We start from the raw sequence: 14470 nt of genomic DNA on the forward strand, positions 1-14470 counted from the left end.
TTTGGAGAAATGTCTATTTAGGTCTTCTGCCCATTTTTGGATTGGGTCGTTTGTTTTTTTGATATTGAGCTGCATGAGCTGCTTGTATATTTTGGAGATTAATCCTTTGTCAGTTGCTTCGTTTGCAAATATTTTCTCCCATTCTGAGGGTTGTCTTTTCGTCTTGTTTATGGTTTCCTTTGCTGTGCAAAAGCTTTTAAGTTTCATTAGGTCCCATTTGTTTATTTTTGTTTTTATTTCCATTTCTCTGGGAGGTGGGTCAAAAAGGATCTTGCTGTGATTTATGTCATAGAGTGTTCTGCCTATGTTTTCCTCTAAGTGTTTTATAGTGTCTGGCCTTACATTTAGGTCTTCAATCCATTTTGAGTTTATTTTTGTGTATGGTGTTAGGAAGTGTTGTAATTTCATTCTTTTACATGTAGCTGTCCAGTTTTCCCAGCACCACTTATTGAAGAGGCTGTCTTTTCTCCATTGTATACTCTTGCCTCCTTTATCAAAGATAAGGTAACCATATGTGCGGGTTTATCTCTAGGCTTTCTATCCTGTTCCATTGATCTATATTTCTGTTTTTGTGTCAGTACCATGCTGTCTTGATTACTGTAGCTTTGTAGTATAGTCTGAAGTCCGGGAGCCTGATTCTTTCAGCTCCATCTTTCTTTCTCAAGATTGTTTTGGCTTTTTGGGGTCTTTTATGTGAAACGTCATTTTACGTTTCCTCCCCACTCTAAGCAAGTTTAGCCTTCTGCATTATTAGATTTTTTAAAGAAATTGTAGAGGAGGGTGTAAAAGAAGAAATGAGCAGCACTTTGCTCATTTTGAAAATTAAAGTACAAACTTTTTTTTTAAATTTTTATTTTATATTGGAGTATAGTTGATTTACAATGTTGTATTAGTTTCAGGTGTACAGCAAAGTGATTCAGTTATACATATATGTATATCCATTCTTTTTCATATTCTTTTCCCATGTAGGTTATTACAGACTATTTAGTAGAGTTCCCTGTGCTATACAGTGGGTCCTTGTTGATAAAGTCCAAACCTTTTAAACGAAATATCACTTAGTACCATTACTCCTACAGCAAAATATACAAAGAGATTCCTCCAGGTAAAACTACACATTTGATTTGTGGCGTGGAAAATGACCCCATCTTTCACAAATTGGCTCTTAGGCCTTGTCAGGGAGGCAGTCAGAAGAAAACATTCATTTAATGGACGTGTGTATGTAATTTTTCCTTTTACGTTGTCTTTAATATAATAGCCATAAAGACTAGCAAAATGGCCAAGTTAATGAATTACAAGATATTTCAGTCTTCGTAAACATTGTGAATAAAAGAGTGAAAAATGCTTCAATTCATTTTTTCATTATCAGCTTTTTTTTGTCCTGCGGGATATCAGGGAGAGGTAGTTCTCCTCGGAGCCCGTCTGCTTCTGTCAGCAGTGGGAGAGGCCTGTCATTTAATGGACTCACTCCTAGTTGTCCGCAGGTCAGAAGGTGTTTGCTTATGACTCAGAAGCTGCTGGATTAAATGAAGTCTTTAGCTGGGGAAGTATTTATGTGGAATCAAAAGGCACCCCGCATTTTGAAGTCCCATTCTCAAGCCTCAGAGTGATGATAGCTCAGCTGTCCCTTGGCTTGAAAGGAAAACAGAGCCATATTTTATTTTCCTTGTGGAGTCCCAGAGAACACCAAGCAGGGAAGGTTCCCTTTGGGAATGCTTATTAACTGATCTCGTGCTGGGAATGGATCCGGGAGAGGCTGCATAGAGATTGGGAATGAGTGGCCAGAAGCAGTTAGGGAATAGCACTCTTCAAATGGAAATGAGGTTTGAAAGGGAGCAAGGACATTTCCCAAGCAGACAGTCTCTGTGGCAAAGATGAAGAACAGTTTTTAAGACTCTTAATTAAGCATTCCTTGGTTTTGCAAGGCAGGGCATGGCCCCAGCCCCTAGCCTTCAAAGGTGACTGACATTTTATCAATGTCATTTTAAGGAAAGCACATCGACTTAAAAGGCTGATATAAAGGAAGTAGCAACTCATCAGAGTTATGCATGAGTTCTTATACAATGTGAGTGATTTAGTAAATATGTCCAATAAAAATGGAAATGAAATTCCATGCTGTGGTGCATCTGTTTTGTGTGATTTTTCATACTTTGTTGACATACTATCCAAGGCATATTTTTCTATATAATGCAAAACAGTGGAAATTATCTCATGTTGTCATGACTTTAAATTGTTGCTCTCTGATCATTCTATAAAATTGAAGCTGTATGTTCTTGTCTTCTGTTTGGCTGCCGGTTGCCATGACCGTTCAACTCCCCAAAGTACGCAGAGGGGGACGTGGAAATAGAAATGGGAAGGAAAACTCAATTTTGTCAGATTAGCAGTTGATAGATAGATAGATAGATAGATAGATAGATAGATAGATAGATAGATAGATAGATAGAGTGTGTTGTAATCTGGATTAAAGTGAGGTTTTAGATTAGGGTTCCAATTTATGTGTATAGATAAGAAAAATCAGTTCCATCTGGTATTGTCTCATGGGCCCTCAAGTTATGAATTTTAATGTGAACTATGAAAAAAATATGGAACTTGAGGTTCCCAAAGTAACCTGAAGCACAGTCACAATTCTGGGTCCTCTGCCCAGTCCTCCAACATAATGTTTGAATTATCTTATCCCTCCTAGAATATAAACATGGAGTTACAGAACGAACGTTAGGTAGGTTGCCTTACGTTTACTATGCATTCACTTCTTTCATTCATTCTGTCATTCTGCAGTAGTTTGTGCCAGAAGCTGCAGGGCACCAGGGCTGTTAAAAATGGAAAGGACAGGCATAATCTTTACATCCCTGGGCTCCTTTTTGTCTGTGTGGCATTCTAAAGTACAGGACTTCCCATTTATATTTTTGCTACTTAAAAATGGCTTTCTCAAACTAGAGCAAGAGCTTATATCTGGAGAATAAGTATCTCAGTGCTGAAAACACTCCCACCCTCTCCCGTCAGTCATCTACACCTTAGTGCCTCTGCTTTTTTGGCAGTTTGAGATGTTGTGACATTGACACGGTGACCAGGATGCGAAGGGGGACAGTAAAGCAAGAGCTTTCTGTCCGTTAGGCAAGTAACCGTCTCATGCTTGGCTAGTGACACTGCGCAGTGGTGATGGACAGCCGGTGAATATGCGCTCTCGTGGAAATATATTCATCAAAAATCAGGTGTCACATAGCTGTTGAGTCCTCTGTTGAACTGTGAAGTATATAATGTAATAGAATGTTTTTCCTCAACTAACTTTCTAAGGAAAAAAAAAAAAAAGGAAGTGGTTGCCTTCACAAAGAACTGTTTGGCCCTGTTTTAAGTCGAATGCTGTGTTAGGTACTGGGGTGCAGAGGGTGAAGGCACATCCCACCCCGTGTCTGGTGAGAAAGAAAGGCCTGGAAGCTGATGAATTACTCAGTACCAGCCAGCCTCACTTCCCGTGTAATAGACACGCACCTTTTCAATTCAAAGACCTTTATTCAAAGGGCTTGGTCAAGTGGGTTTCTGGTCTAGATGTCTCTTTTACTATCTGTAGTCTAGGTGTCTTTTTTAATCTTAAATTAAGGAAATTGGTAGAAAAGTGAATTAATATTTCATTTAGTGCCTATTTCAGATATGACACTGCCCTTACCTTTACAGGAAGTTATTCCCCTATTGGAAGCGTTTAATTTTTTTATGCAGCAGAAAGAGTTTGTGATTCGAGTGAATGAGCCCCAATTATCCCTATCACCTTGTTGGATAATTTGGAAAGAGTCTTTTAGCTGTTAGCAGGCTATTAGCATAACAGACATTAAAATGATTAAAATATCGGTGATTACTTCAATCCCTAGGGCTATGAGGGCTCTTTGACAAAGTGCATAATATAAAAGAAGCAGGTAGTTCGTTTGAGGGGATCTATCTGCCTTTGTTTCCAAAGACTCCTTCAGGTCCTAGTGGAAACTGACAGGATGTGGGCCTCATTAACTGTTCTTTGATAGTTTCCTAAGGAGATGGGCATGTGTTTTGGAAAGAGTACCGAGCTAGGAGTCAGCTTCCCGGTTCCAGGGTGAAAGCTGTCTCACCTTTCCAAAGTCTCTGAGCCTTCTGAAAATTGGACACGTCCTTTGTACTGCCTCAGACATTTTTGTGAAATTGAAATGGTGTAGTGTAGGTGGAAACCTGTAAAGTGTCATACAAGGGAAGTGTGGGTTAGAAGTAACGGATAACATCGCAATATGTTGGAAGACGTCACTAGATTAGTGAGTTCAGGTGAAGGTTCGCTGTGATGCCACCAAACAAAGTGAAACCAACAGGCAATTTCAGAGTAAATGCAAGTTGTAATTACATGATTAAGCTGTGCTGTGGGTCCATGGTTTACCCACTCCACGTCCTGCTAATTTATTCAACTTTTTTGAACAAAAAGAATACATCTCGTTCCTTTAAACTTTCTCAGTTCTCGAGGTTTGGGGTTTTTTTTTTGTTATTGTTGTTGTTACTCTTCAAAAGTATTTATCCCTATTTATCATCTCTAGGACATTTCCCCTTTCTTCGTTTTTGAAAGTCACGGGTCCTACTTTGATATAAGATGAAAGAAGAAAGTAACGGGATAATGATGCATTGTTCTACAGATGAATGTACAGGAAGGGAATTTTACAGCTCTAAACTTTTCTGCACTTCCGATTGTTACATTAAGTTAAACTTTACAATTCTAGAATTCTATAAATATATATTATCTAGAAAGAACTTTCAGGAAAGTGTATGGACCTTTTGCTGTTTTATATTGACTGTCTCTATAGAAGCAAAAATTAATAGTATCCGTTTGAAACTAACTTCTTTCTTTGAAGCTGTTACTTTGGGAAGCTTGCATACTTCGTATAATTTAATATCGACACACCCTCTGCTGTCACTATTCCGCTTGCAGGAGGAGAAACGTGGGTCCAAAGAGATTGTCCCCTTTCTGAGCTACACGTTGGCAGGTCTGGGTTTTGAGCCCAGGGCATAGACTTCTCTCTTCAGTGGAGAACAGTTTGATTGGTGTAGAGAGTTCCTGCTGGGAGTGAATAGAGAACACTGCAGCTTGGCTGGGCTCAGACAGTGATGGTCCTGATGGTCAGGCTGCTGAGGCTGAATGGCTTCTTTAAAGAGCTGAGTCCACAACCTGGCCAGCAGTGATTCTGCTTCAAGCGCCCATTTATTGATGCTAAATGGAGGGTGCTTCTGGGAAACTGGAGGTGTCCTTTGAAAGGAATGATGCCATCTTGGGGACCTTGCTGGTGTCTCTGAAGTTGTGCGTCTGTAGCTACAGTGCTGGGCAGTGAGCGTGGGTGCCTGTTAGCTGTGAATAGAGAGGACACCACCTTTGCGCTGGCCGTGCCCAGAAGCTGGGATGTGGGAGCAGCCACAGATTAGAAATCTACAGGTGGGAAACCCTGGTCTCGGGAGCTTCCGGAAGCAGAGGAGAACACAGATGCGTATGGATGTGAGGAAGTCACTGAGTGTCCCTCGTACAGGAATAAGCCATCCTGCGGAGTCCACAGTGCCAGGTTTAGAAGGACAACGGGATTGTTTGTCAGATTAAAGCAGTCAAACGTAAGATCCTCTGAGGGCTGCAACTCACGGAACCACTTGTTATTCTTACAGTTTTGTAGTGTCACATTTTTAACCGGCACGTTTTTTATGATGTTCTTGGTCTACAGAATGTTTTCCCTTCCAGGATAGACGACTGAGAGAGATTATTAGCCTCAGAGAAGTTACTGGCTAGACAAGCAATGTTAAAAATTACGTTTATTTTGATCCCCGAAGCTGAGTTTGTATTGATCTCTACCTAGCATGGTAATTAGCAGCGTAAGTAGATGATGTTTCTTATTGAGCAAAGAGGAAGTCGTGTCACTGCCCACACGTTAGTGATCCCCCAGCCTTAGCTAAGTCTTTGAGTGCCTCCTTTTGGCAAGAACACCGTAAAAATGGTGCCAGAAGCTAGAAATGCCACTCACATCCATTGACTCGATTTGGTATGTTGAAAGGAGATGGAGCACATTTATCAGTGAGGTCTGGATTTCTACACGAATGCGGGAAAGCAAAAGACCTAAGTCTTCTCTTCAAAAAATGGTTCAGTTGCACACAAGATTAGCAGCTCACTTGTTCGGGAATGACTTCTTGTGCTGGGTCTTTTTTGCACTTGGTCAGTTTGGGTTTGAATTGGCCTTTACTTCCCAGAAATGTGTGCCGTGTGCCCTTCACAGAAGTGCCAGGTTGGATGCTCAGATGAGCTGAGATCTTGCCTGGCGTCCTGTGCTCCGGCCCCCCAAGGGGGAGAGAGAAGTGTGCTCACGGGCAGGTGCAGTTCCTGACACCTGCTGCAGCATGAGTGCCTCTGCAGACTGATTTGTAATTCTTACTCTACACCTCTTCCCATTTCCCTAAAAATTGGTTGAATTTCCATATGTCTCCTTCAAGGACTTCCTCATACTTCTGGAGCAGAGCTGAGTTTGACTAGGTTTGATGATATGTTATAATTAGTGGTGTTTATTGGATGTCTTGGTCATAGAAGTGAACAAAGCAAAAATCTCTTTTGTAAGAGTAGTTACTGTAAAAGTGTCATAACAGAATTAATTTTGATTTTAAAATAAAGTCATTCTATAAGCTGATTTTTATTAGGGCAAAAGAATGCCCATGTTTAGTATTAAAAGATCATTTACATATGACCTTGTGCAAGAGGTTGGAAATGAAATATTCAGCCCTGATTCTCTCTTCAACCTAATGCATGGCACAAGTTTTTGTCAGCGGTCTCTCAAATATTAGTCATGATTATGCATTTATATAACATTTTTTTTCATCCGAGATTGAAGCTAAATTACAGCATCTTACTGAAGACTGCAATCTATGAGCATGAATTAAAGACACCATACTACCCAGCCATCTGTCTTCTCTTTTCTCATTCTTTCTTTTAATTTTTTTTATTTTTTAAGTTTTTTAATAAATTTATTTGTTTTATTTATTTTTATTTTTGGCCGCGTTGGGTCTTCGTTGCTACGCGGGGGCTACTTTTCGTTGCGGTGTGTGGGCTTCTCATTGCGGTGGCTTCTCTTATTGCAGAGCACGGGCTCTAGGCGCGCAGGCTTCAGTAGTTGTGGCGCGCGGGCTTCAGTAGTTGTGGCTCGCAGGCTCTAGAGCACAGGCTCAGTAGTTGTGGAGCACGGGCCCAGTTGCTCCGCAGCATGTGGGATCTTCCCGGACCAGGGCTCGAACCCGTGTCCCCTGCATTGGCAGGCGGATTCTTAACCGCTGCGCCACCAGGGAAGCCCCTCATTCTTTTTTTAAAACCAAACCCAATCAACTGGGAACCCAAACAAACACTGGAAATGCAAGGTGCCCTTTAGTCCCTAGGATTCAAGGTTCATGTGCCTTTCATTCAAAACATAACTCCGGGACCTGTCACTTTGGTTGGTCTCTGTTAGAGATTCCTTGACTTGGACGATTCAGACAGCTTCAGCCTTTGAGACACCGAAGCCTGAGGTTCACCTGAACATCCAGTGAGTTGCTTACAACATCGGTTCCAGGGGACTACCAGAGTTGGTTTTCTTGCTGTTTTGATGTATACTAATATCCCACCTTTATGATTTCTGATTACGTCATTGGCCATATGCACGAGTCAGTAGTCCCAGGGGATGTGGTATCTAGTTAAATAGAAAAACACTTGGAAACAATATAAGTCCGTGAGCAAAAAATTGTAGCGTCTTGGCATTTTATTTAAAAAAATGCAATCCAATGTAAATCTCGACTTATTAAATTTGACCAGTAACTTAGCACATTCAGTAAATCAAGAGTAATTTAAACTTGCTTAGGTAAAGAGAGGTGAATTTTGCTTTGGGGGAAGGAGAGTTAAAATAAATGATAGGAAGTCAAGTTTACTGGTAAAGAGATAATCCCTGCCCCATTCTGTGTAACAGGCATACGTATCTCCTTAGGATGCTTTATTCAGTTCATTTCTTCTATTCTCAAAGGGTGGCACCACCATCCGTTTGGTTTCTCAAGCCAAAAAGCAGAGCATTGTTTTTGGTTTCTATCCCTCTCTCCGTCCCAAGCTCCAAGTAGTCGATTTGACAGGTGAGAACCTTTCACCCAGCACTGCTGTTGAGAAGAATGGACCGTTCAGTGACCCAGGCCTTTGTGTGGGCCCTGCACCAGACACTTAGGGTCTCTGCTTTAACGCAGGACTCTGAATTCCACAATAATACGTCTTGATACGGACCTTTTTTTCATTCCTTCTATTAGAGACCATCAAATCTGGTTTTACCTATCTTTTAGTTCTGGAAATTTTCTTGTATTATTTCTTAATCATTTCTTCCCACCTTTTTCTCTCTCTTCTCTTTCTCTGTTAGGTGGATGTTAGACTTCTGGGATTGAACTTGAATTTTCTTGCGTTTGCTCTCCTGTAACGTTTTGGGAGAGTTCCTCAGTTTACCTTCCACCTGTCTTACTGGATTTTTTATTTTGAATTTTAGCCATCCTCTTTTTAAATTTCAAAAGTTCCTTCTCTTTCTCTGAGGGTGGTGAGCCTCATGGCAGGGTGATCAGGTGGCGTACACCTGCTTGTCTTTACTCTGGAGAAAGATCCCTGTTCTTTGAGGCGTGACCCTGAAGCTGGGTTTGGAGGAAGGAGGAGCAACTCGGGGTCTCGTTTCCAGTGAAGCTTTTCCTTCACCTTTTGTTATCAGCTGTGCTCTTCTGGGTACCTCGTGACCTTGAGTCCCTCCTTTCAGGTTGGGTTCCCGAGACCGTTGCTCCTGCCCTCTAGAGGCGGGGGTGGGTATTGCCAGACGGGGCCCAGTGCCGCCTGGACCCCAGGGTCACACTTTTCTCTGCTCGCTCCTTCCCTTCCCCTTCCGCTCTCTGTGGCACCTCTGTTCCTGCACCTGTTCAAGTGTGCAAGGGGATGGTCGTGCTTCTCTTTGTCTTTCCCTCTGCACACCCTTGGGTTTGCCTTTCTCTGCTCCACCATTGACGTTCTCCCATTTGCCTTCCATCTTTTTTCTTTTTTTTTTAATTCATGAAATTTATTAAAATCTAATTAACATACCATAGCATTTACCCATTTTTAGAATATTTTCAGAGTTGTGCAACCATCACCCCATTCTAATTTTAGAAAATCCTAATCATCTGAAAAAGAAACCTTGTTCTGATTTAGAGGCACTCTCTATTCCCATCCCCAATCCTAGGTGACAGCGTATCTACTGTCCTTCTCTATAGATTTTCCAGTCTCAATATTGCCTTCCATCTTTATATACTGTGTTTTGGTGTCTCCAAGTTTTGTTGATGGTCCACTTTGTTTTTTGTTCTCTTTGTTCCCTTGTAATGATTCTGAAAAGTTTTACTCCACCATCTTGAGGATGGAAGTCTCCTGTTTAAAGAGCGATACCTTATTGCCCTAATCGATTTCTTAGAGTGAATATGAGAAGGTTTTTCTGCTGACTCCGGAACGTCTAGGGAGAGGCATGGCTTCATTCATGTGGTAACTTGGGATGATTTACCCTGACACTCAAATTTGAGACTTACCGAGTCTCCCTGTGTCCTGGCCAAACAGCACCAATTGGCTTTGCAGGTCACTTTGGTCAAGTCAGTAGTACTATGTGCACGGTGTAACTTGAGGGATGTCTGAGATCACATTTTTCAGGCTAAAGGGTCTTACATCCCTGACTGATCATTTGAGCCCGCAGGAGATGACCTTGTGAGGACCCGTGGGAGTGACCGTGTAACTAAGACCACACGTGACTTTGACAGGATGGACACTCAGGCTTCCCCTTGACTGTGACAGCTTTTGCTAAGTTTGTTTTTCACTTTTCTCAGACTTGGTATAACATGTGACTCTGATTCCCGATGATATAACTGTACTTTCAAATATCTGTTCAGATTATATATGAGGCGTTTTTAATCGATGAAAGTTTATTTATCACCCATGTTCAATGCAGATGATTCAATGTATGCAAAGTGGTTACAGGTATATGGCAGTCTGTCCACGAAGTTTGCAGACTACCTGGAGAGACAGAGCCTATGAATGAAACACCTGACAGGTGTATCTGTCGGTTAATCAGAGCCACAGGCGTGAGACTGGCTTCTCCTGATCCGTGCTGGGGGATGAACAGACAAGGTCACCTTCACCAGGGCTGCTTCTGAGGGTGATGGCTCTCATCACTGTCTGTGCGCCCCCAGAAGCACGTGCGCAGTTGCGAGTGACGGTGCTGAGGGCTCAGCGCTGGGCACCCCCCGACCATCTCTTCTTGGCTCCACAGAGGGTGTTCGGAGCTCTGCCGGATCCCCATGGTGGAGTACAAGCTCGACAGCGAGGGCACCCCCTGTGAGTACAAGACCCCCTTCCGGAGGAACACCACGTGGCACCGAGTGCCCACGCCCGCCCTGCAGCCCCTGCCCAGGGCCTCCCCGGTGCCCGGCACGCCTGACAGGTTGCAGTGCCAGCCGCTGCTCCCACGCAGCACCTCCTTTGACCGGAAGCTGCCCGACGGCACCAGGTAAGGCTGGTACCGTTTCCTCAAGGGCAGCCCTTGGGAAGCTCTTGCAACTAGAACTTCAGAGGGTCAGGGGGACTTTTTTGTGGCTTAATCATTTCCGAGTTAGCTTGTTCTGACCAAGTGGGCAGGCAGGGTGGCCGGGCGGGCCCCAGATGCTGGGGTGCTTGGGGTCCTGGCCCAGCGATGATGCTGATGGCATGCAGGTCCTCCCCACGGACGCTGCCCCCCAGGGCCACGGCCATCCCTGTCCACCGCGATCCTCCTATCAACTCGCTCTCCAAACCATCTCGGGAAAGATATCCGAGAAACCATTTTGCAGGAGCCTCTAGATAAATATGAACGGTTTGAGTATAAAGAAAACAAAGCTGCAAAATCAGTGATGAAATCCCATCACCCTCGTGGGCGTAGTATTTTCAGAGGTCCTAGGATCATTAGCATCTCTTTGTTTTTCTCTCCCATTTTAAGCAAAGGGAGTTGAGTTTTAAATTAAGTTTTTCCCTGAGAGAATGCACTCGTTTAAAAGTTAAATCCAACAGCATTAGAAGCTGGTGAGAATTTCGGGGGTTACGTAATTTGCAAAGGTAGTTTTAAGTGAACAACGTAGTAAATTTGTTTTGTTGTGGTTGTTGATTCCTGCTCCTTTTGTTTTAACTTTCGCATAACTTATGGGCCATGGAGACACCATGAATTTCCTCCAAATGTCTTGTCAGGCTCTCGTCTAATAGAGCGTATGCTGTAAGCAGACGCTGGGCCAGGCTGTTTGCTTGACGGGTCATCACCTTGGCCTGTTACTCGGCCTCTCCCAGTCTCCAGTTTCCTTGTCTGAAATATCAATTTAGCAATAATAGAGACCTCCACGGGGCATTAGGACAATTGAGTCAATCAAGAGAGGTAAACTGCTTAGAACCATTCCGGGCACATAGGAAGCCTATATACGTATTAATAATAATTGATAAGATGAAAACATGTGGTTTTCCTCTGCTTCCTCCATTCTACGAATGAGTGCAGGAATGGTGTTACTTTAACTTGACACTAAGTCATCTGGGCTCTCGCTCTCCCTTCTCAAAGGCCTGCTGAGTTGATAAACTTCCCATATTCAGAGAAATGCACATAGTACATAGCCCAGGTGGAAAGGGTGACATCTGGAAGGGAAGGGGTCTGCAGAACGTCCCTTATTAACATAGAATTTAGTAAATTATAAGGAAGGGTTTTAATAGCAACAGGGAAAGTTGGCGAGCACATCTTCATCAAGTGAATTCTCACGAGTATCATTCATTTTTGTGTGTCTGAAATAAATAGGATGGCATTCAATCGATGTGTGGAAATAAATGGCTTTGCCAAATTTAGGGTTTTCTCTCTGTATGGATTTTAAATATAGAAACACAACGTGCCTTGCATTAAGTCTCACAGACCAAGTAGTAGTGATGTTTTCATAGTTCTGTGTTCTTGGGGGTTCCGCGTGTTTCACTGGCGTCATTAGCTGTGCTTTAAACCTTTAGATGGTAAAGCCTTGTTTCTGCCACATCTCTTTCTTATAATAAATTACCAACCGTAAACCACCTGAAATCTCATGGCATCACCAGTTCTTAGTTCATTTGTCCACGATTGCGATGCGTGTTTCTCCTTTTCTTTATCACTGAAAAATGAATTCATTTGTAAAACAAAACAAGCCAGGTCAGGATGTTGGCAGCCCGCAGACCCCTCAGGGCCCGGTTACTGATTCTAGTCAACCTTTCAGAAGTTCACCCAGCAACCAGTCCTCCTCCAGCGATCCCGGACCCGGCGGGAGCGGACCCTGGAGACCGCAAGTTGGATACGACGGGTACCGCTCATTTTCACCTTTCTGCGGGCCCCTTGGGGGGGGACTTGTTTGCGGGGCGCATTCAGAAGCGCTTACTGTGCACGAGGCCACTGGGGGACAGAGAAATGCAGACAGGCCTTTGATAGGACGAGTGTATCCAGGCTGGATAGCTGATCATTTCTATGGAGGTGGCACTCATTTGTCTGTATTCTGAGCTTGTCTGATTTTTTTTTTTTTTTTAAATAAGGGAGAGTCTTTCTGAACATGTGAAAATTAAGGATTTGGAGACCCTGTGAGTGATGGCCCTTGGGAGTTTCCCTTCACTTGAACTGCTGACGAGGAATAAATTCACAGCCTCTCTTGAAAGTGTTTTCTCTCCCAAACCCAGCCCAGAATCAGAGAAGGCAGATTTAGCAGGTCCCTTGTAGTGTGTGAGCAGCATCTAGGACCCTGAGGGCGCCTGTGAACAGGACACAGAATTGACTGATACAGTCACTGATACAGGGGAAACAGCAGGGGCAGGTGTGCTTTCCCGTGGAGATGCGGGCCTGGTGCACGGCAGCAGTGTTTCTGTGTGCTGCTGGGGCCCAGGGTTGTCTTTGCTGCTCAAAGTTGCTGGCTGCACTGATTAGACAAGAGAACCGCCAGGTCAGCCGGGGAGGCTTTCACCGCACCAGAGAACCTTCCATTACTGCTCTCGCGCGTGCCCAGGGAAACGTCTCTCCCCGGCACGCTCCTTCCTTCTGGTTTGGGCTGAGAAGTAGAGCTTTGCAGTCCGAGTTCCATGCATTCCCTACCTTAAATCCTAGAGGGGGTTCTTAAAAGTGGTACTCCAGGAAATGTTTCTCCGTTGAGTTGCATTTTTAAAGTAGAGGGGAGTCTTTTCTGTCAATGGAAAGACCACTTCTGGCTTTTTCTGTAAACCGGGGTCTCTAACTGGGATTCTGTAAGTAAGTGCCCCTTTGTAACGTCAATAAGTTTTCTGCAGTTTCTTTTGGAAGAGTGAATTGTCCTATTTGGGGGTTTTCATAAAACAAAGTCCACCCGGATGTAGTCTAGCGCCAATCAATCTGATTTTCTTTTTCCTTAAAAACTTTGATATAAAAAAGTATCAGTGCACAAGAGAAACAGCGACAGCAAAAGCAGTGAGCCCATCCTCAGCCCATCAGGGACGAGCCGTCTGACCCCAGACAGTCCTTCCGTCCCCTGGCGTCAGCCACCTCCTTTATCTGTAAACAGTGTCATGCAAGGGCCTCTATGGACCCAGTGGTGAAACGAGAGCCCCCAGTTCCGGATGCTCTAAGTCTCTGAGGCAGGGCTGGGCTGGCAGACCCTGCATTTCCATCTGCCAGAGACAGCCTCTGTTTAGGGGTCCCTGGGATTGCCCCTCGGGGAGCCAGCACACACACGGGACAGTGGCGGGATGATGGGGGGGCGAGGTGGGCTCAGCTCTGTGTTCTTTCCAGGTGCCAGTCTCCCCTGCTGCTTGAGCACCAGGGCGCCGGCCCTTTGGAATGTGAAGGGGCCAGGGAGCGGGAGGACGCCATGGAAGGAAGCAGACACCCAGGTAACAAGGACCCCTGCCCCGAGGCGCCCCTCCCTCCTGCCCCCTCCCTCCCCCATCACTCGTTCGTTCACCCGTGCACGTCTGGTCAGCTGCATCCTGCCCTGTGCGAGTTGGCCACTGGACTTCGCGACGTCGTCTGGGACGTGGTCACGGCGGGTGGTGACTGTGGCGCCTGGGGAATGGACCACGAGCGTTGTGGGCAGTTCTGCCTGCTCCAGGGGTGTCTCCATTGGCAGGACCAGGAGAAGGTCCTGGAACCGCAGTCCTCTTCGCGGTCACTGAACCCTTTGTTTGGCTCCTGTGTTTCTTCGCTCCTTCGTTAACACTAGAAGTGAAATGTTAAGTCTTCTCTCTCTTTGTGACAGAAGCCAAATGGCACGGCCCGCCTTCCAAAGTCCTGAGCTCCTATAAAGAAAGAGGCCTGCAGAACGATGGAGGCTGCAAGGATTCCCCCAATAAGCTTTCTCACGTGAGTCCTTTCCTCGTGAACTAACTCTCCTTCAGCCCTTCTGATCATCTCAGCACACGCGATTTATTACCGCTGCTGCCAGGGATTCTCAGTGGTGTCAT

At 44.5% G+C, this 14470-nt stretch overlaps 1 protein-coding gene across 7 annotated transcripts in view; it reads left to right on the top strand.

Annotated features, from left to right (window-relative positions):
* Positions 1–14470, top strand: part of SIPA1L2 (signal induced proliferation associated 1 like 2) — a 220286-nt gene that overhangs the window by 169173 nt on the left and 36643 nt on the right. For all 7 annotated transcript variants that reach the window (XR_009699556.1, XM_061182463.1, XM_061182497.1 and 4 more), the window contains exons 10-13: positions 10296–10532; positions 12271–12354; positions 13800–13900; positions 14266–14369. Coding sequence is in view for 6 of the 7 variants with exons in the window: in XM_061182463.1 (XP_061038446.1) it covers positions 10296–10532; positions 12271–12354; positions 13800–13900; positions 14266–14369 (526 nt within the window). In the remaining variant the exon portion in view is untranslated. The remainder of the gene's footprint in view (positions 1–10295; positions 10533–12270; positions 12355–13799; positions 13901–14265; positions 14370–14470) is intronic.

Source organism: Eubalaena glacialis, chromosome 1 (assembly GCF_028564815.1).
Source record: "Eubalaena glacialis isolate mEubGla1 chromosome 1, mEubGla1.1.hap2.+ XY, whole genome shotgun sequence".
Lineage (NCBI taxonomy): Eukaryota > Metazoa > Chordata > Mammalia > Artiodactyla > Balaenidae > Eubalaena > Eubalaena glacialis.